The sequence below is a fragment of the Puma concolor genome, chromosome A3, assembly GCF_028749965.1.
Source record: "Puma concolor isolate L17-30 chromosome A3, mPumCon1.1.hap2, whole genome shotgun sequence".
Classification (NCBI taxonomy): domain Eukaryota; kingdom Metazoa; phylum Chordata; class Mammalia; order Carnivora; family Felidae; genus Puma; species Puma concolor.
This window is the reverse complement of record NC_141669.1, coordinates 124,947,961-124,973,806: the sequence shown is the minus strand read 5'-3', so window position 1 is coordinate 124,973,806 and position 25,846 is coordinate 124,947,961. Positions and strand designations below refer to the sequence as shown.

The window sequence follows — 25,846 nt, the reverse complement described above, 5'->3', positions numbered from 1 at the left end:
AAAAATATGTATGGATATATGGTTTTAAAGCCTGGAAGGAGGTGCACTAAACCACAAACTGGCTATCTCTCTGCAGAGCAGGATGTAGGGGTGAGGGGCCTAGGTGGGGGGGATGGTGAGGGAGTACCTGGGGTTTTCTATTTCTACTTTAAATATCTCATAATCAGAGCACCTGGGTGGCTCAGTCCGTTAAGTTGGATTTTAGCTCATGCCATGATCTCATGGTTCGTGGGTTTGAGCCCCACGTTGGGCTCTGTGCTGATAGCTCAAAGCCCGGAGCCTGCTTCGGTTTCTGTGTCTCCCTCTCTTTCTGCCCCTCTCCCCCCGGCCCATCTCAAAAATTAAGTGAAACATTAAAAAAAAGTTTTTTTTTTAATCTCATAATCACTTGCATCGTTTTACAAGGACATTATAAAATAACGAAGGTAAAAATAAGAAGTCGAAAAGGAAAAAAGGAGAGAAAGAAAGGAACCCACATTGGAGTCCCACCTGCCCTCACCTGGAGTAAGTAAACTTGGCTTAAAGGACTCCTCGTGCCCTGCACTTTGAAGATCCCACAGCAGCATCATAGGCACCACGGCACCAGATCATCAAAGCAATTCTTCTAGTTGGCAGAGGAGTAGTTATTTTCATCCTGCAAATGGGGAAACTGAAGCTCAGGGAGTGCAGTATTTGCCCAAGGGTCCATACCAGGGAGCAGTCCCAGAGACTCCAAAGTCACAGGCGCAGGTCTGGCCACAGGCTCTCATAACCATGGGCCCAACAAGTCTGCCCTGTCCCAGTGCTCCTACTTGTGGCCCCTTCAATCCACTCCAGCAGAGCTCATATTCCTGCCCCCAAGGGCATCTTCCTCCTTCTGGCTCTCCTTTGCTGCAGGCAAAGGTCAGTTTTTAGGAAGAGGCTGGTTTGAGATCTGTCCCTGTCACTCACCAGTTCAACTAGTGCCTTCATTTCTCTGGGCCTCATCTGTAAAATGGAGATAAATGTACCTAACTCCCAGAATTGTTTTGAGACTCAAAGCAATCACATTTGTGAATGCATTTTGTAAAATATAAAGCTCTTAAAGATATTAGTTGATTTATTTTTTAATGTTTATTTTTGAGAGAAAGAGTGCAAGAGGGGGAGGGGCAGAGAGAGAGGGAGACACGGAATCCAAAGCAGACTCCAGGCTCTGAGCTGTCAGCACAGAGCTCAACGTGGGGCTCAAACCCATGAACCGTGAGATCATGACCTGAACCGAAGTTGGACACAACCGACTCAGCCACCCAGGCACCCCCAGTTGATTTTATTTTAGCAAAATAAAACTCTAGCTCTCTTCCCATGGGGTTGATTAGAATGAACACTACTGGGGTGACTGCAAGGGAGAAGGCATTGAATGGAAACTGGAATCTGAAACACCGTACAATGATTTGCAATATATTGCAGTGTGCTGAGAAGGCCATACAGAGTTCAGAAAATGGGTCAGTCCACCTAAGCTAGTACCTTACCTGAGCCAGGTTCTCACAGAACCTTTTACAGGGCTCTGGGACCTGTGCTGTCACCAGGGATAGATGCCAAAATGCTAAACATCTTAGGGCAGAGGAACAAGGAAACAAGTGAAGAGTATTGCCAGCACCATGGATTGTATTTCTACTCACAGGAAAATGGACTGGGCAGTAAGCAAGTTAATAGTCCATCCAGGATTTATGGGAGTATTCAGTTAATTTATGAACATTATGTATATATATTTTTAATGTTTATTTATTCATGAGAGAGAGAGACACACACACACACACACACACACACACAAAGCATGAGCGGGGGAGGGGCAAAGCGAGAGAGGGACACAGAATCAGAAGCAGGCTCCAGGCTCTGAGCTGTCAGCACAGAGCCCAACGCGGGGCTTGAACTCACGGACCGCAAGATCATGACCTGAGCCGAAGTCAGACGCTTAACTTACTGAGCCACCCAGGTACCCCAATTTATTAACATTCTAAAAAGTAAGGTATGCAGAAACACATGGGGCAAAATTCCATTTCCTACCATCCCAGTGAAATGCAGCAAAGCCTTGTGAAGAATATGGCAGCAACAATGGGCAGACTTAAAGGAGCTCATCTCATGCTGGAGGGGGTGTAGTGAGGGGGGCCCTGAGTGTGTGAGTGGTTGATAACCTTGCCTTTATGTAATTTCTAAGTACATTACTGGAGACTTTAGACAGCCCATACCTTCTTCAGGTGCAAAATCCTATTCCAAGAAAATAATCAGGCTTATGGTCAGATGTAGATACAGACACAAACGCAAACATTTTTATATGTACATACACACATAAACAAGGATTTTCAGATCAGAGTTCTTTATTATAGCAAACATACACACACCAACTGTCCAAAAATAGAGGAATGGTCAACTACAGAGGAAATTATGAATGTATTCAAGTGATGGACCATTATACAGTCATGTAAGTCATGTTTCTGGGGAATATGTGTGACCTGGAAAATGCTTACAATAGATAATGAAAAGAAGAATATTAAACTGTATATACAGTTTATCAACAATTAAAATATATACATTTAAAATAATAGTAATATTAATAATAGCAGCTACGAGGTACTATGAGTCAGGCAGTGTCCTAGCCCATTATTCACTCAACTCTCTCCAAGCCTTCTAAAGTGGGTACTATCATTATCCCCATTTTTCAGAAAAGTACATGGAAGCACAGGGGCTTGGGCAGCATGTCCAGGGCCACACACAGGGGTGGGGGTGGTGAAGCCAGAGTGTGAACAGAGCTGGTCCGGCTCTTAGGCAGTCTGCAGCCCCATGACAAAAATGCTCGTAGTGGTCGTCCCCAAGTGCTGGGGCTGAAGGACATACAATTTTCTTCTTTATATTTTCCAAATTTTCTATAGAGGTACATTTTTCTTTTGTGAAAATTACGCCTTATTAAAAAATAATATATAAATGCATTAAAAATACTTCCAAAGTACAAAGGGTATTAAATAACTTAGGAGCCAGATGGATGGGAGGTGGTGAATCAGATCCAATTTGATCCAGTACAGTGGGAAAGGATCAGGAAAGGCCAGAAGACTAGGCTCAGCGGGAAAGATAACCTGTTAGATTCTGAACACATCTCGTTTCACTAGGCGTTGTGGAACATCCATGTGGAGACAACCAGCAGGACACGGGACACAGAAGTGCGGTGAGGGGTGCAGGGGCCAAGGGCAGGTTGCCCCAAGATGGCCATTTTGACATGAAGATTACTGTGAGCTGAAGGCAACAGAGACCCTGTGAGCTCAAGAGAAACTTTTGCCCCTCCTTTTAACTATACAAAAGAATCTAAATTGGGGATCTTTCCCAAAATATGGGTTATTAGCAGAGATAAACTTTATCTGAGTGACCCATCTGCATGGCAGGACAAACGTCTAATTACCAACATCTACTTTTTTTTTTATCACTCTGGGAAACGCATTCCTTTCTTCTGAAGTCCCAGGCTCCTGCTCCCTTCTCCTTAGTTCAGAATGACATAGGTATTTATTCTGGCTGTCTGTGTAGATTCCCTGTACATATACTCTCTGTCCGCCTGCCCCCGATCCCTTTCTTTGGGTAACAACAACCCATCTTTTCCTTTGGAGAAGTACCCTACCTGTTCTCTGTAGTGCTGGTGAGATTGGCAATCAAAGTGCTTGGCTATCCAAGAAGTGGGCACATCTATCAAGCTAAAGGAGAACTTTTCTTGAGGTCAAAACCTGTACTTCTGTTGCAGGTAATTCACGATTCCTAGTAAGCCTGCAGTGCCCCCAGCCATTTAGTGAATGGCCTTCGCTGCTTGGGAAGCCATTGCTCGGTTTTGAGTCTGAAATTCCATTTTCTTGAGTCCATAATGAGATAAGAGTCTTAAAATCTGGCTTTTGTGGGGAGGAAAAAGGGTTTTTTAATTTCCAAACTCTTTATAGATCAAGAGCACAAACTGAGGGTGAGAGGATAGACGTTCTAGAAGTTACAGTGTGGAGGTGACACACTAAGATTAAAGAGAAGTTCCCATAAAAGGCCTTCTAGGCTTGCTCAGGAGAAAGAGGAGGAGGACAAGAACCAGATACAAGTGTTCTGGTCCACCTTTCTCTAAGGCCAGATCCCTTGCATGGGGCTTAGAAGCATCTAGACAGCCTTGGAGGACACTAGTGCCCCATTCTCTGAGCACAGCCGAGGGGCAAGCATGGGCCGCTCAGAGAAGACCCACGCTGGCCGGGTCGTGACACCAGGTTGGCACCCAGGCTACACAAGTAGCCCCAGGAGAGGATGTGGTGGACAAGAGCAGTTCTCCCTTCCCCTTCACCAGTGTGCCATGTGAGTGACTTGGAAGTGCACACCTGTCCCAGTGCCGTGCAGAGCAGACGAGGAAAGGTCAGGAGACAAGTTGTGAGAACTGCGGCACACGAGGACCTCATGACTACAAACACTAGCACTTTCCATGATTTTGCTCAGAAACGAAATCAGGCCAGCCCCATCTTGGTGGGCCCCACCAGAATCCATAATGCCTAGGGACAAGTCTAGGGCAGCCACATGGCAGCGGAGACCAGCAAAGGGGAGGGAACGCATCTGAACCACAAAGCTCATCTGCTGCCCCCTTCTCCTGCCCAGATGATACTCTGTGTGTGTGTGGCGGGGGGGGGGGGGGGGGGGGGGGGGTGGGGACGGAAGGAGAAGAGAGAGGGAAGAAAACTCTAAAATACTGCATATTTGTGCAAAACTCTGTATGAACCAGAAGGGAGGGAAGCCCCCCAGGACTGGGGGAGGATGGAAGTCTGAGCAAGGTGACACTGCATGAAACACGAAGTTGTGTGGTTTCGCACCCAAGGAGCAGCAGGCAAAATGTGATGCTGCTAAGGGGCCAAACGAGGAACCCGACTACTGTACAGGGGGACACAGAAGAATGAAAAATGTGTGGGACCAAATCACTCTGAATGGCTGCCTGTGAACTCCTGGCATCTGGAGAAGCTCTGGTCTCCAGTCTGAGAAAGCCTGGTTGTTCAGCACTCCCTTTTGCAGAGTGAGCTTTCTGGTAGCCTCTCCAAGAGAGTCACAGCGTCATCCCAGGATGACAAGGATGTGAGATGGGAAGGATGGCAGGGCGAGGCCCTTGAGGACCAGCAGCTGGACAAAGGAGGAGCAGCTAAGAGCATGGCCCTGGGTGCAGGGCCACACAAGCTAGAAGGGAAATGGAGTTAAGAGGGAGGTCATGACTAGTGTCAGACAATGTTCAGAACTCAAGCAACATTAAAAACTGAGAAAGAGACACTAGTTTCGGCAAGAAGAAAGTTACTCATGACCTTGGCAAAAAGTGTTTCAGTAGGGATGGAAGTTGGGCTGCAGTGGGCTGAAGAGAGAGAGAACTGAAGAAGTAGGGATACTGACTATGGTTCTAAGGGGGAGAATAGGACAGGAGCCTTAGGGGGGATCTGAGTAGTAGGGGGCTTTGTGGGCTTGGGTTTTGTGGGTTTTTTCCCAGTGATTTTGTTTTTTAAAGGATGGGGGAAGACACGGTATGTGTTTGCACGTATGGAAAAATGGAGTGAGTCTCCTGAGAACGGGGGCAAGATGGGAAGCAAAGTGGTGTCAGAGTAGGGACCGGTCTTAGAGAAAAGGGGAAGGCATGGCTCTAGAGACGGGCCCAGACAGAAACAGACCTCATATCCAAAGCTTCTCAGGACACAGGTGCACCTTTCCAGTGAAACCGTTTCTTTTTCTCTCAGGCAGAACTAGATGTTCATGAAAGTATAAGCAGAGAATGAAGAAATATTTTGACAAATTATAGCTATGCATCAATGCCTGAGAGGGAAGATTGGTTAAGAGACCATGCAGGGCAAGGAAAGAATTCTTGGAGCCAGGAAACCATAATCCAACAGTTCAAATGTAGAGTAAGTTGAAGACTTATCAAGATTTAAGTTAAAAAACTCAACCTGCCATTGCCTAGCCAATTGGCAGATGCGGTAAAGTATGAACGCCTAAATAAATGCTTAGTTCAACAGCCTTGGAGCAGGGGCTCTTTACATTTTTGGTTGTTATTTTGCCTAAGTAATACATTGCCAGGATCCAAAATTCAGAACACAAGGTCCAGGCTGTCTCCACCCCAACCCAGGTCTCCACAGGGCTGCCCCAAGATCTCTCAAGTTCAGTGTGACTAAAGGGAGCTCCTCATGTAGAGGCATCTCACTCCAGTCAGGTGGTGAGAGTAGACTTTTAGCCAGACTGCCTGGGTTCAAATTCTAGCTCAGCACGTACTAACTGTGTGACCTCAGGCAAGTTACTGTACTTTGCTTTCAGTTTCCTCATCTGGAAAATGAAGATGATAAAGGTAATCTCGTAAGATTGTTGGGAGGATCAGACGGGGTTTGCAGACTGTAAAAGTACTAGCTTTTATTATTATCCTCCATCTAAATATCGTTTTTCATCTGTTCCCCGTCAAATGGATTCAGTAGGATTACATTAGAAATAGGCAATAATACCCATTCAGTGGCTCAATCCAGAAAGCAGCTTTTCATTGTCCACTTTTGCTCACATTTAATCTCTCACCAAAGCCTAATGTATACAACTTTCAATCTGCTAACATGCTCTCCATTCTTATAGCCACCTGCTCTTTAGATCACTGCCAACTCAGGATGGGATCACTGTGACATTCAGGCTGAAACCAGAGTAACCATTCTAAAATAAAGTGGTCCTTTCTCTTCTCTTCCATAGTCTCCACGATTCTGAAAATAAACCCTTTGATATGGCCTCTAAGATGAAGACCCTTGGTTATGGGTCTGCTTTCGATCTGCACATTAAACCCCTTATGCCCAAAACGAAATTCACCCATTCCCCAAGCTTACTGACTTCATGGATCTCCCTCCCTGGTGAATGGTGCCACCTACTGGCCACTCATTCACTCAGGCCAGATGGCTCTCTGACCAGCATACCCAGCCAAGTGCGCTAATTTTAAATGCCAGGGCTCCTTAGATGCTTCTCCCCGCTTTAGCCATTGTTCCAGTTCTGGCCTTCATTTACATTATTTCAAATGTCTTCAAACTGGCCTTACATCCCCCTCCTTCCTCATCTGCTTTCTAAGAGGCTGCCAGAGTGATATATGTGGCTCATTGGCACATCACTTCTTTGCTTAAGGACAAAATGCAAGCTATTTAACACGATTCTCTCCTGGAGTTGGCTTGGATGCTCTCCGTTCTCATCCCAGTCCCTTCTCACATTCGAGGTCAATGCCTGCCTTTCAGAACCCAGTTTAGACAGAACTTCCTCCAGGAAGCCTGGAGACATCCCTCTGCACCTCCAGACCAGGCTAGGCAACCCTTCTGGGTGCCCACGCAGCACCCTGTGCCTCTGCTTACACACAGCACTGGGCAAGCAGCAGGCAGTCACTAAAGTCCGTGAAAGAAGAGTGGGGACAGAGGACAAACAAGGAAACGTACACACTGCAGTCCCACAGCAGAGACTAGGATGCAGCTCTCTTTCCCAGACTTCCAAAATGACACCACATATTTACTACCCACTACCAAGTTGCTTTGGTAACAGAAATATTTCATAACAGCATGATGGGGGAGATTAAAAATATTTAAATAGTTTCTGGCACATAGTGAGCAGTCAATGATTTCACTTGACCAGTAATTACTGCGTGCCAACTCTGTGCCAGGCAAGAGTTTGGGCCCTGAGAATACACTGTATTTTCATCAACTCTAAGACACCGTCATTTTAAACCCTCACTATCTTTTGTAGGTATAATTAAGAAAAAAACCAAATGCTATCAGGTCACAACTGTCAATTATAAGACATATCCAGATTTTTAGAGTGCTAAACTGTGGGAAAGATCATCTTAGATTCAATGACAAAAGTAGTGATAAACAAAAGAGACAAAGTCTCTGTTCTCAGGTCCCTTCTATTGTAGTGAGGGGAGTGGTAATGAATATATATCGTCAGGAGGTGTTAGGTGCTATAATGAAAAATAAAGCCAGCTGAAGGGATACAAATGAAGAGGCATTCTGGGGTAGCCAAGAAAGTCCTGCTGGGGAACTAATATGAGCAGAGACTTGAATGAAGAAAAAAGTTATGGGTAAACCACGTTCCAAGCAGAGGGAACATCAAATACAAAACACTTAAGAGGGAAATGTGCCTGGTGAGTTCAAGGACAGGCAAGTCAAGTGTAGCTGGCACAGTCCCAGACCTTGGGCAGCCAATTTCCTCAAGCCCAGTGTATTTTCTAGGTGAAGGTAAGTATGCCGATCTACTTAGGGTGTATAAAGGGGAGATGGGTTGAGGCTAAGAAAAGTGGTGTAACTCAGTGATCAGTAAGTTGGGTGTACAGTCAGGTGGCCTAGATTTGAATCACAATTCTACCGCTTACAAGCTGTGTAACCTTGGACAAATTATCTAACTGCTCTGATCGTTAAGTTTCCTCAGCTGTAAAATGCGGAAACAAATAGCAACTGCTTTGCAAATTGATTATGAAGTTTAAATGAAACAGTCCTTGGGGCGCCTGGGTGGCGCAGTCGGTTAAGCGTCCGACTTCAGCCAGGTCACGATCTCGCGGTCCGGGAGTTCGAGCCCCGCGTCGGGCTCTGGGCTGATGGCTCAGAGCCTGGAGCCTGTTTCCGATTCTGTGTCTCCCTCTCTCTCTGCCCCTCCCCCGTTCATGCTCTGTCTCTCTCTGTCCCAAAAATAAATAAATGTTGAAAAAAAAAATTAAAAAAAAAAAAAAAAAGAAACAGTCCTTGTAAATCAGAATACATATGATCATTATCATCACCATCATCTACTCCAAAGTCATCTTAAAAATTACATCAAGGTAAGGAACAAATAAACTTATTTGAGCTTTAAAATGTTTAAGACCAGGGCGCCTGGGTGGCTCAGTCGGCTGAGCGTCCGACTTCAGCTCAGGTCATGACCTCACGGTTCGTGGGTTCGAGCCCCGCATTGGGCTCTGTTCTGACAGCTCAGAGCCTGGAGCCTGCTTCAGATTCTGTGTCTCCCTCTCTCTCTGCCCCTCCCCCACTTGTGCTCTCTCTGCCTCTAAAATAAATAAACATTAAAACAATTAAAAAAAAATGTTTAAGACCCTGATTCCAGATTACCAACTGGTAGGATGGCAGCCACGTTGTTGAGAAAATAATTTTTTTAAGGTTTTGAACTTGCCTTCTCCAAAGTCATTTATTTATTTATTTATTTATTTATTTATTTATTTATTTATTTGAGAGGAAGTGCATGCACACGCAGGGATAGGCAGAGAGAGAAAAAGAGAGAGTGGGGGAGAATCTTAAGCAGGCTATCATGACCATGAGATCATGACCTGAGCCAAAATCAAGAGTTGGATGCTTAGCAGACTGAGCCATCCAGGCACCCCCAAAGTTATTTTTTAGAATTGAAAGCTATCTTCCTATGTAGACAGATTGTTTTTGCAGTATAATTTGATGAAATTAAGTCTCCTCTATTCAATCAGTTAGAAGATACATGAAATAAGAAGTACTGCTAAAGGAATTTTATAGCTGCTATAGCTTTCTGATTAAATGACATTGCTATGTGCATTACATTAATACCAAGTCAATTTCTTAAATACATATAAAGTCTGCAAATAAGCTCAGAGGTTTCTCCATGGCTAGAAAGACCCTGTGTTGCTAAAACAGGAGGCATATCTGGCTTTTTGTTTCCTCGATCACATGTTTCGTAGCTTCTCTCATTCGGTCATGAGGTACCACACAATGAGTCAGGCCTGTATGTAATGACTTAGATCTCAGGCCATAGCAAGTGGTGTGAGTTAACAGACTTTGGTATTCCCAAGAGGCTCTCACCTTCCAAATACTCCCTGAGTAATGAGCCACATTCTCAGAAAGCATCTGACTTTATGATGGAGCTATGCTTACATGAAGCACTTAAAACTTTTTTGGTTGTTAGTATTTAATGCCATAATGGATGGAACTAAGGTAGATGGAAGAATTCACAAAAATTGTATTTAGCACATACTAACCTCAGGAATTGTGTTTGGCTTTGGAGATTCATTACTGACCTAGACACAGTTCTTGTCCTCAAGTATGATAGCTTAATACCACATATTTAGCCTTGATGCAACTCACCTCACAACTTCTGAGAAAAAAATGCACCACATTTCCCTCTCCTTTCTTCTTTCCTAAGAGATGTTGAAAAGGGGGCAGCAGTATACAGACAGGCTTTTGAGACATATTAAATCCTGACTCAGTTACTTCTAGCACTGGGTGACAGGACAAGGGGAGCTAGAACAAGTGATCTGAGTCCCAGGCATCCTCATCTGTAAGATGGATAAAATCCCAGGAATATTAAATGAGAGAATATGCACATAGCTGCTGCATGGTAGAGGGGAGCCATTATTATCAGCATCATTAGACCTGATGTTGGAACTTTACAGTTAGCAAGTTTTTTCATCCCCTGTCAATTATTAAACCTTTGGTATGAACAAGGAGAATTTAAAATGTTATACCCAAGGCCCACTACACACTTTATGCTCAACAACCTTGTACAATGACCTGTCGATTCAATTCCTAGACGTGGATCAGGCATTCCAAAGTCTGGCTGTGGTTAAGCTGGACAGACTGAACTACTTCTCACAGCCTCTCTAGTTAGGTGACTATACCTAAGGATCAGTGGGTGGGGGTGGAAGGGCCCCATTTTGGTTCAGGTAACAACCCTCACCCTAGTGCTGGGCCACAACCAATTCTAACCAATTCTAGCCAATTTTATACAGGAAAGCGATATTTTCCACAAAGCCCAGGGAAATACAGACGTGGAACCGTGCCATGGCGAGTGATGAGAGAGGCACAGCTGCTTCAGTGTAACCAGTCCCGGTGGTGGTGGTGGGGGGGGGGGGGTGGCGGGGGGGGGGTGGTTGCAACTGTTGCACACATCACCCCTTCTCTGCCTTTCATTTGAGCAACTGTCAGAGTCATACAAATGGAAAGATCCCTGAAAAATCACTTACTTGGGTGAATGCCCTATAAACCTTTTTGCAAAATTTAGTGTCTGTGTGTGTGTGTATGTGTGCATTTCTCTGTCGAGTTCTCAGTAGATTTTTAAAGGAGTCCATGCCTGAAAAAGAGGGAGAGAAAGAGGGAGGGGGAGAGAGGGGGAGGGGGGGAGAGAGGGGGAGAGGGAGGGAGAGAGAGAGAGAGAGAGAGAGAGAGAGAGAGATTCGTTGATATATAGTCTAACTTCCTCCTCACTTAACAGTTGGAGAAACCGAGGCCCAACCAGGTAAAAGCAGATGTCTCAAGTCAAACAACAGGGGCACGAGAGCCATTCCAATTCCAGCCTCACATCCATAGCCCTGGCCGTGTCTGATACCTCCCCTCATCTCTGCAGGCCTTGAAAGATGTCCAGGGCACAAGGGCTATCGTCCGAGCTCTGGAGATGTCGCAGGCGGTCCGGTTCCTTAGCACCAAGGAGACTCAGGCCAAGAGCTCAGCGGGGCTCCGGTGCTGCGAAGATTCCCCACCCTGGTTCAGGCACCGGAATTTCCGTTGCCTTCGTGACTCCAAGGCGAGCACCAAGCGCAGGGAGACCCCGGGAAGTGAGGCTGCTGGGCGACAGCGAAGAACAGCGCCTACTCACTCACCTGACAGAGGAGGAAGCGGGCACGCCCCAAACGCGGTCCCCAGCGAATCCTCCTAGGACCGAGGAATCAGAGAAGAGAATAACAGGAAATGACGTAAGATGCACGTGCTTCCGAGAGGGGCGGGTGCGAGGTGTTTGAGAAGCTAGGCTCCGCCTCGCGCTTGCGCAGCCACCGCCTACCGCGCTGCCGAGTCACTAGGCTAGGTGGAGCATGAACTGGAGGCGGGGCGTGTGCCTGAGTGACGCAGGCGCAGTGCGACCCCGGAGGCGCGGGCTGCCCCCTCCGCGGGTTTGGATCCGGGTCAGTCAGGCGCAGCGATCGGGGAGAGACGATCTGAACCGACGGGAGTGGATCCCCGGAGTGCCCCAGCTGTGAGGAGGTGAGTACCTGGAGGTGATCGGGAGGGGCCGCGGCACCCCGTTTCTCCCTGGCTGCCCGGCCTGGCCGCTGGCGGCTTCCTCTGGGCCCGCCCGCCTGTCGTCGCGTCGTCCCCCGGCGCTGACTGCCTGGGCCCGGCCGGGCCTGGGCCTCTCCGCGCCCCCTTGGCCGCCGCGGCCTGGCCCGGCTCGAGCTCCGCTGTCTCTCCCCTGCCCGCGCCCCCGTGGACCCCGCAGCGTCCCGCCCCTCCACTCGCTCCCGTCCGGCTGTAGCTTCCCCTTTTCGCCTTCCTTGGCCGCCCTTTGCCCCTTCCCGCCCTTTCTTGCTTGTTTCCGAGACCCAGCCTCGTTGGCTGCCTCTTCGGCTCAGCTCCCGCCTCCTCCTGCATCCCTTGCGCCTCGGCGCCACTCCAGCCTCCCATCCTGGCTCGGGGAGTATCCAGCAGGGGCACCTTTCCAGCTGGAGATCCCGAGCGGACATAGCTTGGGCCTTCGCTCCCCACTTCCCGAGCCTCCCCTCCACCCCAGTTCTGACCTTTCCCCAGATCGCGTTTAATCGCGACCGACCCAGTTTCGGGGCGGGGGGGAGGGAGACAAAATTAACCTCGTGCTTTGACTCTAGCACCGAGAGTGTAGGGGGTGAGAGAGTGGGTAGAGAGAGATGTGTGTTTTGATCTGGGGGCCAATTGTTTCTACCAAGACTTGTTTGCATCTTGGGGAGTTGCTGTACAGGGTTTTATTTCCCGCACTCCACGCTTACCCGGAGGCTGGGAAAGTTTCTAAATCTTTAACATTGTGATGACACGCTTACGCGGGGATCCTTTATTGATCGATCTCCGGTCTTTTCAGGGTCCTGGATGTTTGGACCTAGGCTTGAGGTTCAAAGAGGTCTTGGTTAAAACTACAAGATGTAAATAAGATTGTGACACATGCTATTCGTTGAAAGTCAGAGAAAACCAGGAATTTGCCCTTTTGATGGAGGAACTTAGAAAATTTTTATTTGTCATTTTTGAAAGGTTTGGGAAAATCCGAGGCAAAGTTAAATTGCCCCTTGTGATTTAACTTAAAACAATACAAAGTAACTTCTAATAGGCCTTTGATCTCTTTGGGGATGGTTCCGTTTTCAGAAGTCAGCACAGTGAAAACGGCAAGAATGTCTTCACAAATTTAATATTAGTGAAAAAAGGCCAAACCAATTATAAGTGTCCCGGCGTTAGTTTTGAGTGAATGGGAAGCTAGGAATACAGAGGAGCATTATGAGCCTTTTGTAATTACAAACATGCTCTGATTTAGCTCTTAAGATCATGTCTAAGACTCACTTTTGCTCTGGTTAATATAACTTAGGGAAAAGATGCCTAGTCAGAATATTGGAAATAGTTTAGAGCTTCATTCCTAAAATTTTAGTCTATAGCCAATTTTTATTTTGATTTTCAAATAATCTTTTAGTGTGTCGACAAGAATGTTAACTAAGTTTGTATTAACATCTAGAGGTCACCTGCAGTGCAATTAAGTTAGCACTATATAATTAAAAATTACATATCTGGGTGCAGAGCTTTTTAGCACAATGTTAGGGCAGGAATGAGAGTCCAGTCCTTACAGGAATGGCGTTCACAGCCCTGTTATGTGTCAGGTTATCCTTCTGTTTTAACATCTAGTCTGGTGTTAAAGCACATGGTGGGAATTCTGTAAATATTTGTGGACAGAATAAATTTCTGCCTGTGGAATTCAGCAGTGTATATTTAGATGTGATGTGTACTGATTTCCAGAGAGTCCTAGAAGAGGTTTTGTGTGGGGTCTTAGGAGATGGGGAGACTGTCTCAGATTGTTTGATTCTGTCAGGGCCAATAGTCTGAGCATTGACTGACTGGTCATAAAATAATTGAGGAAAACTATAAGCCAAACTTTAATTTAGTTCTGCCAGCAGGAAGAATTTGTTTACAATCTACAGTAGCACTCTTTTAGGTTCTGTGGAGCTTCAAAAATATTGGGATCTGTGATCTTTGCTCACCTCCCTCCCCAGATATGTAGGATATTATTGCGTATTTGGGGGAGGATCCTGCTCTAAATCCAAAAGAATTAGAAACCAGTGAAATAGGGAATTGATAATGTTTCCTCAAGTTCATATACTGATTAAATAAGTCAGCCAAATATGTGGGGAGTGTGTTTAAATTTTGTGACTTAAGAAGTTAGAGTAAAAGCTAGCTGAATTCCTTGGAGACTTTTCAATGTATGCCAGAGAGATTTGCCTAAAATACTTTCTTCTACATGTAAGTAAATAAAGTGAAATGAAAGGAATAGTCTTAATTTCTTGCTTCTTTATTCTACCACTGGCACTACATGATTACAGTATATCAAACATATTATGACACCCTGACCTTTGGAATATTAGAGGTCTCACAATAACCTCAAACTCACTCCTGAGAAATGAGCAGATAAGGAATCAGAGAAGTTACAAGGGTCCACAGAGAGGCACTGCTCCTTCTGAGAGCGCCGTAGGGAGGTTGGGGGGTGGGGGGAGGTTTGATGGGGTTAGCAGGTTAGAAATAAGGAAGAGGTAAAGTCAATCCTTTAATTCACAAATCAGCCATCTTTTGTTTGTTTTACCTTTTTTTTCTTTTTGATTCTTTGTGGTATGTTCATAGATACTAACTTGTTTATTTTTTTGTTCAGATTTGATATTAGCTAATTTATTGTCTTGAGTGAAAAAGTCAGGAAACTAGATTTCGAAGGATTTATTAACAGACTTCTCTGTTGTGTCTCTTATTGCTTTGGTTGGGCCCTGTTCCCCTTTTCTTTCTTTAAATATAAAAATCAAGGTGGAAGAATGGAGAATTCTCGCTAATCAAACTGGTTGATTAAGTGGAGGTCATTTAATGGTGCCTCTACAGAAAAGTAATTTATATACATATATATGTGTATGTGTATATATGTGTGTATATATATATATAGATCAGAAAAATAATTTATACATATAAATATATTTATATGTATACATGCATATACATATAAATATACATATAAATTTATACATATAAATTATTTTTATTATAATTACACATATATAAATTATTATTTTTATTATATATATTTATTTCCCACCTTTATCTTTTGGCTAACTTTGTTCTATTTATCTTTTTGAGTTGCAAGCATAGTTCATTTATTTTCTCTTTCTTGTGTAGTAATTAAAATGCTTCAAAGCTGGGGCGCCTGGGTGGCGCAGTCGGTTAAGCGTCTGACTTCAGCCAGGTCACGATCTCGCGGTCCTCGCGGTCCGTGAGTTCGAGCCCCGCATCGGGCTCTGGGCTGATGGCTCAGAGCCTGGAGCCTGTTTCCGATTCTGTGTCTCCCTCTCTCTCTGCCCCTCCCCCGTTCATGCTCTGTCTCTCTCTGTCCCAAAAATAAATAAACGTTGAAAAAAAAAAATTAAAAAAAAAAATGCTTCAAAGCTAATAAAAATGAAGGGATCATCCTTATTGGTAGAGTCTGGAATAATCAGTAATCATTGAAACATATTTGTAATGCTGCTTTTACAATGGTAATATCTTGATATCTGAATATGGATACTTAAATGAATGTGAATATTGATGTTTGGGTCAGTATTGCTTTAGAGAAATGCTATTGTGTGTCATGAAGTTACACTTAACGGGATATACTTAGGGTTGGACTACACAAATACTCAGTATCATCTTAAAGAATCGGAAGTGCTATATAGGTTGAGGCTTTCACTTTTACCGTATTTCTGATGCAAAGGACATTTTGTTTGTGGGTTTCTAGACCTCTACAACCAGATTTTTTACTTTCCTGTTAAAAAGTGTACTTAAACAGATTTCAGGTGATGTAGTTTCCAAAACTGTGTCATGGAATATTGGCATCAAGTATTTTTGGACAGTTTAAATTCTATGATAATAATTAAGATACAGAATTGTTGAATCGCTGTGTTGTACACCTGAAACTGTTAATATAACGTGTCAACTACAATAAAAAAAATCTGTTCTAATAAATATATGTTTCTGTATCATTTCATTTTTCTTTTCTTAACAAATAAAACCTACAGTCCCCTGTTGTCTACACTGAAACTTTTCCTTTTAGAAATAGAAATTTGCTTTTTCCCCCCCAACAAGCAGTAATAGTATCAGGAATATAGACTTTAACAAAAGGTATACTTTTGAACCTGCCTGTTTTCATCTTGCTCATTTTATTTTTATTTTATTTTTTAGTATTAACAGCAACATCCATAGTAGCGTAAAAACTTTCACAATGAAATCTGAAGCCAAGGATGGAGAGGAGGAGAGTCTACAGACTGCTTTCAAGAAATTAAGAGTGGATGCCTCAGGGTAATTAAATATGTAATCTATTATTTGGGGATTGTTTACTAGATTTAAATAGCCTTTTCCTCTGAAGAAGATCTTGTTTTCTTCTGAAATTTCTCATTATTCATAGAAGATAAAAACATTAATGGTGTGACATTCTACCAAATTAATTTTGCACAACATTATTTTACTTATACAAGAAACTCTTTTTTTTTTTTTTTTTTTTAAAGAAACTCTTAATGTTAAATTTTGAAAAAATAGCAGCTCATTTGTACTCCAAGTTGGGTGTTTTGGTTTCCCTTAGCTTTGAGGAGGGTTCCCCACCTCTGTCTTTCATCAAAATTATCAAGCAGTGTCCCATCGGGAATTTCCTCATACGTCTCTAGGGAATCACCATATTTTTTTCCTAAAAGTGAATTGGCTCGATAGAAATCTGCAGACATTCTTGATTTCATGGGCTCTGATTGCTGAGCCTATCACTATGGAAACCTCTATTCATTAGGGTTCTGTCACTGAGATCAATAATCTCAGACCCTTTGGCCAAACTAATTAGAGCACCTGCAGACCAGCTGCTGTCTGAATGTTAATATTTCACTCTTTGCAAAATGTTCTGTGCCGGACTCTTTTCATCCCCATTCTTCACCCCAGGCCAGAAAAAAAACCTCAAATCTTTGATAGATAAGGAATATTTCTTTTCACAATGGAAAATAAACACTGGAAGCTGAGAGTAGAACACTTCCCAACAAGTAACAATCACTGAGATTTATCACTCACCTACTGTGCTCTAGACACTGGTTTAAGCATCTGTACACGTTACTTAATCTCCACTACTGACTTAGAAGATGGGTTCTGCTCTTATTCCAGGTTACTGATGAGCTATAGATGATAGGTCACTTGCCAAAGGTCACTTTGGTGAGAAGTGGTAGAGTCAGGATTTGAACCCAGACAGTTTGTCTCCAGAACCAGTGCTTTTAACCCTTCCTTTATATGCTGCTTTGAAGACAGCATGAAGAGTTGTATACAGTACTTGGCACACAGTAAAAATGAAATGGTTGTTGTTCGAGCTGTTTGCTTACTGCTAATACTATTTGTTTTGGGTTTGGCCTGCCAAGTGAGAAGATTTGTGCTAATGGATTTGCACAAGAACTGCTAAAGGTGCTCACATTTGCTTCCCTGACACTTCAAATAAATCTCTTTCTCCACCCAGTAGCTTTTCTGATATGGTCATCTGCCATTAAAATTGAACAGTACCTTATAAGTCATTTTGGGAAACAAAAAGCAGAGAAACACGGAGTTCCAGATTATGGTCACGTTCCTTTGTGATATCTGGTATAGGAATAATGCTGGTAATGTACACACACACATATACTTATAAATCCCTTAATGTATCAATTCATATGAGTTACTCTTCATACACAGATTTCTTTCCTGGTGTTTTAGGAAGTTAGAACATAAAATTAAGCTATCTCATTACCCCTAAAAATTACCTGGGACATGGAACATTTAAAAAAACAACAACAACAAAAACCTTTGAAGATATCTCTCTTCAAGCCTGTGGTCAAATATTATATCTTTGTAGTGTGTGATCTGCCTGGAGTAAAATTACAGAAAGGGAAGGAACGATGGAGAACATTTGAGAAAATCAAATAAGAGTAGAAGGGGTGAGTCATTACCATGACTAAGCAGAATAGGACTTGTGTAATGTATCATATGTTTCTAGTTGTTTCATATTGTTGCTGATTTACAAATGGGACATCTGAGGTCCTGACTCATAAACTAACCAAGCCTTGCCAGGAATTTAGCACTATCCTGTTCAACAGGTTTTGATTCCCAATGGTATTTGTTTTATCAGGACAAATTTCTATATATATATATTATAAAACAACATAATCTTTTTTATCTGATTATAAAATAATGCATTCTATTATAAAAATTCACAAAAACAAAAAGGAAGTAAAAATCACAGTTTATATTAATATTGTTAACATCTAGACCATCAGTATGTAATATCATACAGTATATTTACATAGTTGAGATCATAATACACGTATAGTTGCTTATCTACGCTATTTTCTCTTAATGTTATTAGCGTTCTCCTGTCATTAGAAGTTCTTTGTACACCTAATTTTTTAAAATTCCTAATATTCCATTGAATAGATGTGTCATCACTTATATAATGTAGTATTTTCTATTTTCTACTGGGAATTTAGGTTATTCCTAGTTACTTTTTATTTTAGATTATTTCAGTGAACATCTTTTTACTTTAGTAGATTAATATTTCCTTCTAAAGGATTTTTATTACTACCACAGCATGTGTAGCAGGAGCCCAGTGTGTATGTATGTGTGTGTGCATTGAAAAGGTCTGGAAGGATTTATACCAAAATATTAATGTTTTTAATCTCTGGGTTGTGAGATTATAGGTATTATTTTCTTTCAAATTTTTTCATCTTCTTTACTGGGAACCCATATTACTTGTGTAGTTTTAAACTGCAAAGATTGAACTGTCAGTAATATTTCAAGTTTATTGGTTGTGAAAAATACTCATTTTTAAGTTAGTCCCTTGAAGGTTTTGCCTCTCAGCTTAGTTTTCCTGGCTCTGATTGGCCTCTACCTACAATAAGTGGTCAGTGTCATGAGCATTCTCTGTGGACATAAGGCCTTATCTGCCCCAGATAAACAGCCTAAAAGTCTGTTTATATCCTGTTGCTAGTCATACTTAGGAATTACTATTTGGTTTGTGATTTTGCAACCGTGGGCTTCTAGGCATCCCCTAAATTTGGTTTTAGAGGAAAATTTGCTATAAAAGCAGCACTTTTTTGAGAAACCCAAATGAGAAGGAAGAAAGGTATTAATACAAGTTGTGTTTAAGTTGGTGACAGCAGTAAGTTCTCCTCCTTTCGGTTTTTTGTAAGCGGTAAACTTTGTTCTCCTCTTCAGGTCCATAGCATCTCTGTCTGTTGGAGAAGGCACAAATGCCAGAGCATCGGTCAGAACAGCAGCAGATGATGCCAAACTGAAAACCACATGTGCATCGAAAGACAGTTGGCATGGGTGAGAGCGTCTTACTGCAGATGGCGTTTGTCCCAAATCCTTTATTTTATTTTTTTTCTAAGTTTAATGTTTGTTTATTTTTGAGAGAGAGAGACAGAGACAGAGACAGAGTGTGACCTGGGGAGGGGAAGAGAGACAGAGGGAGACCCAGAATCCGAAGCAGGCTCCAGGCTCCAGGCTCCAAACTCCAAACTGCAGAGTCCAACACCGAGCTCAGACTCACCAACCACGAGATCATGACCTGAGCCAGTCAGATGCTTAACCAACTGGGCCATTCAGGCACCCCGATCCCAAATACTTTAAATTAGTATTGGACTTTCTTCCCTGAATATCCAGAAAAGAGTATGTTAGATACAGAACCCAAGACCCAGTGATTAGAGAAGAGCTGTTCTTAATGGAGAATTTGCTGAGACTTGCTATATGGCTTGGTCCATAGTCAGTTTTTTTAAATGTCCTATGTGTATTTGAGTAGAATGGGTCTTCTGTCATCATTCTTGGGTTTTCTTTATGTCCATTAAATCAAGCTTTTAAATGTATTTGAATCTTTTTCCAGTAATTTTTTTTCAATAGTTTTTTTTCAGTCTATCAGTAATTGAGACATATATGTTGAAATCTTCCCCATGGGAGTGAATTTGTCTATTTTCCCCTTAAATTCTGTATTTTTGCTTTATGTATCTTGAAGCTGTTTTGTTAGGTTTTTACACTGTACGTTCATACCAGCTTAGAATGTTTTCTTTCCTGATGAATTGAGATTTTTAATTATATAGTGACATTCTTAATTCCTCCTCATGGCTTTTGTTTAAAGTCTATTTTGTCCAGAATTAATATAGTTAATCCAGTCATATTTTGGTTGGTATTTGCCTGTTGCATCTTTTTTTAATCTTTTATTTTCAACCACTATGTGTTTTAAAATTTTAGATGTGTGTGTCTCATATACATATGGCTTATTTTGTTTTGTTTTATTCAATCTGATAATCTTTTTAACTGCTCAGTTCAGTGCATTTATTTATTTTGATTGTTGATAAATTTAGACTTGTTTCTGCCATTTTACTTTATGCTGTTTGTCCTGCTCTCTGTTTTTGTGTTTGTTTGTTAGTTTTTTACTCTCCCTATACCTTCCCTCTTCTCCTCACCTTTTAAAAAATTGTTTGAAATGGGTGTGTTTTTTTCCCCCCTCTACCACTTTTGCTTCTACTGGCTTACAAATTATATGCTGTGTTTCTATTCTTTTAGTAATTCGCCTTGAAATTCCACCATACATGCTTAACAAAGACAAAAGTTATTACAGTGACCCTTGAACAGCATGGGGGTTGGGGCACCAATCTCTCTGCAGGTCAAAAATCCATGTATCACTTCTGACTCCCCCAGACTTTACTAATAGCCCACTGTTGACCCAAAGCCTTACAGATAACATAAACAGTCAACTAACACATATTTTGGATGTTTTATATATTATATAGTGCATTCTTAAAGTAAGCTAGAGAAAACAAAATGTTACTAAGAAAATCATGAGGAATAAAAAATACATTTACAAGTACTGTAAAAAATCCATGTATAAGTCAGTCCATGGAATTCAAACCTGTCTTATTCAAGGGTCCAACTGTATTTTAATCCTCCTCCTTGTAATCTTTTCACTTTGACCTCCTGATGTCCATGTGTAGTTTCCCAAAATTTTAGTTTTCTTGCTTCTTTTTAATCTCACAGATTAGGTTTTATTATTTAAATAAGCAGTGTTTGCTTAGTTTTATCTCATTTACAGTTTCTTTGCTCACCATTCTTGCAACTCAGACCTTCCATACAGGGTGCCTTTCTTTTGAAGTATTTCCTTCAGAAATTCCTTTAGCAAAGTTCTGTTAGTAAATAGGGCCTCTTATAGAACTACCCATAGAATAAATTTGAATGGTGTCCCCCTCACCCTTCTTCCCTGTTGTATAACATCAAGTTCTATTGGTAAATATACCTTGCTTTGATTTATCTGAAAATATCTTTTTTTCATGCTTGTTCTTGAAAGACACACCTGATTTGCTGAAGCTGTAGTTCTGAGTTATTTTTTCTTAGCACTGGAAGATACTCATTGTTGATGTTGAAAAGTCTACTTTCAGTCTTACTGTTGTTCTTTCTGGAAATAATCTGTCTAGTCTCTGGCTGCTTTTAAAATGTTACAGTTTTGGAGAGTCTACAGTTTTGTTACAGTGTGTCTAGATGTGGATTGCTCTTTATTTGTCCTGTTTCAGGGTGCTGCCTGTATCTGTAGATCTCTTCTTTCATCAATTCAGAAAATTTCTCAGCCATTATCTCTTCAAAAATCACTTGTCTCCCATGCTTTGTATTCTTACCTTCAGAGACTCCAGACTTCTTGTTCTATCTTACGTCTCTCTCTCTTTTTTTAATTTTTTTTAATTTTTTTTTATTTTTAACGTTTTTTATTTATTTTTGAGACAGAGAGAGACAGAGCATGAACGGGGGAGGGGCAGGGAGAGAGGGAGACACAGAATTGGAAGCAGGCTCCAGGCTCTGAGCCATCAGCCCAGAGCCTGACGTGGGGCTCAAACTCACGGACCGCGAGATCATGACCTGAGCTGAAGTCAGATGCTCAACCGACTGAGCCACCCAGGCGCCCCTCTCTCTCTTTTTTTTAATATATAATTTATTGTCAAGTTAGCTAACATACAGTGTATATACAGTGTACTCTTGGTTTTGGGGGTAGATTCCCATGATTCATCACTTACATACAACACCCATTGTTCATCCCAAAAGTGCTCTCTTCAGTGCCTGTCACCCATTCCTCCCTCCTGTCCCCCCATCAACCCTCAGTTTGTTCTTTGTATTTAAGAGTCTCTTATGGTTTGCCTCCCTCTTTGTTTGTAACTATTTTTCCCCTCTCCCTTCCCCCATGGTCTTCTGTTAAGTTTCTCAAGTTCCACATATGAGTGAAAACATGATCTGTGTCTTTTCCTGACTGACTTCACTTAACATAATACCCTCTAGTTCCATCCACATTGTTGCAAATGGCAGGATTTCATTCTTTCTCATTGCCAACTTGTATTCCATTGTGCATATAAACCACATCTTCTTTATCTGTTCATCAGTTGATGGACATTTGGGCTCTTTCCACGATTTGGCTATTGTTGAAAGCGCTGCTATAAACAAGGGGTACATGTGCCCGTATGAATCAGCACTCCTGTATCCTTTGGATAAATTCCTAGTAGTGCTATTGCTGGGTTGTGCTATTTTTAATTTTTTGAGGATCCTCCACACTGTTTTCTAGAGCGGCTGCACCAGTTTGCATTCCCACCAACAGTGCAAGAGGGTTCCGGTCTCTCCACATCCTCGCCAGCATCCTATAGTTTCCTAAGTTGTTCATTTTAGTCACTCCGACCGGTGTGAAGTGGTCTCGTTGTGGTTTTGATTTGTGTTTCCTTGATGATGAGTGATGTTGAGCATCTTTTCATGTGTCTGTTGGCCATCTGGATGTCTTCTTTGGAAAAGTGTCTTATCCCCATTTCTTCACTGGATTATTTGTTTTTTGGGTGTTGCGTTTGGTCAGTTCTTTATAGATTTTGGATACTAACCCTTTATCCGATATGTCATTTGTAAATATTTTCTCCCATTCTGTCGGTTGCCTTTTAGTTTTGTTGATTGTTTCCTTTGCAGTGCAGAAGCTTTATATTTTGATGAGGCCCCAATAGTTCTCTCTCTTTTTTTTTTAAAGTTTATTTATTTATTTTGAGAGAGGCAGAGATAGCACAAGTGGGGGAGGGGCAGAGAGAGAGGGAGACAGAGAGAATCCCAAGCAGGCCCTGCATTGCCAACACAGAGCGTGATGTGGGTGGAGCTTGAACTCACAAATAGCGAGATCATGACCTGAACCTAAACCAAGAGTTGGATGCTTAAATGACTGAGCCACCCAGGCACCCCTTACATATCTCTTTAACTTCTTTTACATTTTTCCAAGTCTTCAAGCCTCTACTACCTCTCATGTCAGGGGTAGGCAAACTTTTTTTGTAAAGCACCAGATAGTAAATATTTCAGGTTTTGGAGGCCAAGAGGTGAGATCTAAGGATACTACGTAGGTACTTATATAAGCGAGAAAATTCCTGCCCTGCCCCATTTGCCTGATGCGCACTGTCCTGGCTGGTGGACATACTTTGTGTTTAGTTGCTTAGTGTCCGCGTGAAATGACTAGCCTGGCAATACCGGAGTCAGTTTTATCCTGTGCCCCAGTGGTACCCGGATTCCAGCATGCCCCTCTTTCCTCCAGAGACCCCAGCACAAGCCAGACTGGAACTGAGATTCCACCTCTCAGGGCCCAGCAGTTACTGACAGCAGAGCCCCAGCATGTAGATGGCGGCCAGCGTGGGACCAGGCAGTGGTGTGACACATCTCCTGGCCGGGAAGGCAGGCACAGGGAGCAGAGGACAGGGTGGACTGTGTCCCTGCCCGGTCTCCGTGGCTCACAGTGCGAGTCAGCTGGGGGCCAGATTTGACCCGCAGACCACAGCTGGTTCAGTCCTGTTATGAATAATTCAGATTTATCTTCCAGTTCGCTGTTTCTTTCCTTAGCTCTATGTATTCTGCTGCTTGGCCCATCCAGTTAGTTTAATTTCAAATACAGTTTTTTTATTTCTTAAAGTTCTTTTTTGTTCTGTTGTCAGTTTTGCTTGGCGGTTTTGAGTCTCTCTCTTTTTTTTTTTTTTTGCCTTTGCTCAGTTCTCTTATTTGAATATTTTATTAAAAGTTATATAGAATGTCTGGTAATTCCCACTATCTGAAAACTTGAGGGAGTCTAAATCTGTTTGTCAGCTGTTACTAGTGATAGAAATGAATCCTGGGTCACCTGGGTGGCTCAGTTTGTTGAGCGTTAGATTCTTGATTTCCACTCAGGTCATGATCCCAGGGACATGGGACTGAGCCCCGTGTCAGGCTCTATGCTGAGCATGGAGCCTGCTTGGGATCCTCTCTCCCTCTCTCTTTCTCTCTTAAAAGAAAAATAAAGGGGCATCTGGGTGGCTCAGCCTGTTAAGCATTCGACTTCGGCTCAGGTCATGATCTCACAGTTTGGTTCGTGAGTTCGGGCCCCACGTCGGACTCTGTGCTGACCGCTCAGAGCCGGGAGCCTGTTTCAGATTCTGTGTCTCCCTCTCTCTCTGCGCCTCCCCTGCTCATGCTCTCTCTGTCTCAAAAATAAATAAAAACATTAAAAAAAAAAAAATGAATCCTAAATCTGCTGCTCTATTTGGTAGTCATGACACAGTGGCCATTTGCACCATCAGCCTCACACAGTGGTCCGGAAGCTGCTACGTTCACGGCATAGAGCACAACAGTTGGACTTTACAGCATTTAGTGGTTTGGTGCAGAGTGCTTTCCCAGACCCAGTGGCCAAAGGTTCCCAGGCCAAGGGTTGGGACAGGGCAGGTGTTCTGCACCCAGTGTTTGGCCCAAGAAATGCAATTAAAAACTACCCTTTACCTCTCCTATTTCTGTAGCTTGCTGATAGGGAGATGTTGAAGTTTTTGAGATGCCGACTTAGGCAGCTTGAAGATGGAGGTAAGCACGTCTCTTTGGTGGAAACTTATGACCCTAGACTCCAGAGGAGAGGAGGTAAATTTCCAGCTATCGCAAAGAATCTGTTTAGGGGAGCTGTGTATCCCAACATCTTGTGCGTTGTTTTCCTCTTAGGTCTTCAAGGAAGTCTTCACGAGGAGCAGTGAGGACCCAGCGCCGTCGACGTTCTAAGTCTCCCGTCCTTCATCCTCCAAAGTTTATACATTGCAGTACAATAGCTTCTGCTTCCAGCAGCCAGCTCAAGCACAAAAGCCAGACTGACTCCCCTGATAGCAGCAGTGGGCTGGGAATTTCCACCCCTAAAGAGTTCAATGCAGGAGAATGCTCTACTTCTCTCGATACTAATCATACAGGGGCAGTTGCTGAGCCTTTGAGAACTTCGGTTCCCAGGCTCCCATCAGAGAGTAAGAAGGAAGACTCCTCTGATGCTACCCAAGTCTCCCAAGCAAGTCTCAAGGCCAATGATCTCTCTGACTTTCAATCCGTTTCCAAGCTAAACCAGGGCAAGCCATGTGCATGCTTAGGCAAGGAGTGCCAGTGTAAGAGATGGCAGGACATGGAAGTATATTCCTTTTCAGGCCTGCAGAGTGTCCCTCCCTTGGCCCCAGAACGAAGATCCATGCTTGAGGACTACTCTCAGTCGCTCCACACCAGAACTCTGTCTGGCTCCCCCCGCTCCTGTTCTGAGCAAGCTCGAGTCTATGTGGATGATGTGACCATTGAGGACTTGTCAGGCTACATGGAATATTACTTGTATATTCCCAAGAAAATGTCCCACATGGCAGAAATGATGTACACCTGATAGCAAGAAGCTCATTAATATGCTTTAAACCAATGAAGGGTTGTCAGAGAGATTTAGTTAATGGCAGACCTTGCGGCCACGTTGTGTGAGAAGACGTCTCCTTCTGCTCACTGTGCTTGCAATAAAAACTTTTCTTGGCATCTCA

At 42.9% G+C, this 25,846-nt stretch overlaps 2 protein-coding genes across 2 annotated transcripts in view; one reads left to right on the top strand and one right to left on the bottom strand.

The window, feature by feature from the left end:
* GDAP1L1 (ganglioside induced differentiation associated protein 1 like 1) overlaps positions 1–658 on the bottom strand; it is a 40,433-nt gene extending 39,775 nt beyond the window's left edge. The window contains exon 1 of the mRNA XM_086702275.1: positions 500–658. The gene's annotated coding sequence lies outside the window, so the exon portion shown is untranslated. The remainder of the gene's footprint in view (positions 1–499) is intronic.
* Positions 659–11,802: 11,144 nt separating this feature from the next.
* OSER1 (oxidative stress responsive serine rich 1) lies at positions 11,803–25,846 on the top strand. The gene is made up of 4 exons (XM_025931864.2): positions 11,803–11,975; positions 16,191–16,307; positions 19,221–19,334; positions 25,014–25,846. The coding sequence occupies exons 2-4, from the start codon at positions 16,231–16,233 to the stop codon at positions 25,699–25,701; spliced, it is 879 nt and encodes a 292-aa protein (XP_025787649.1). The 5' UTR covers positions 11,803–11,975; positions 16,191–16,230; the 3' UTR covers positions 25,702–25,846.

Coding starts and splice junctions, on each gene's coding strand:
- OSER1 (XM_025931864.2), top strand. CDS start 16,231: ATGAAATCTGAAGCCAAGGATGGAGAGGAGGAGAGTCTACAGACTGCT. Junction 16,308..19,220: donor TTAAGAGTGGATGCCTCAGG/GTAATTAAATAT, acceptor TCTCCTCTTCAG/GTCCATAGCATCTCTGTCTG. Junction 19,335..25,013: donor TCGAAAGACAGTTGGCATGG/GTGAGAGCGTCT, acceptor TTTTCCTCTTAG/GTCTTCAAGGAAGTCTTCAC.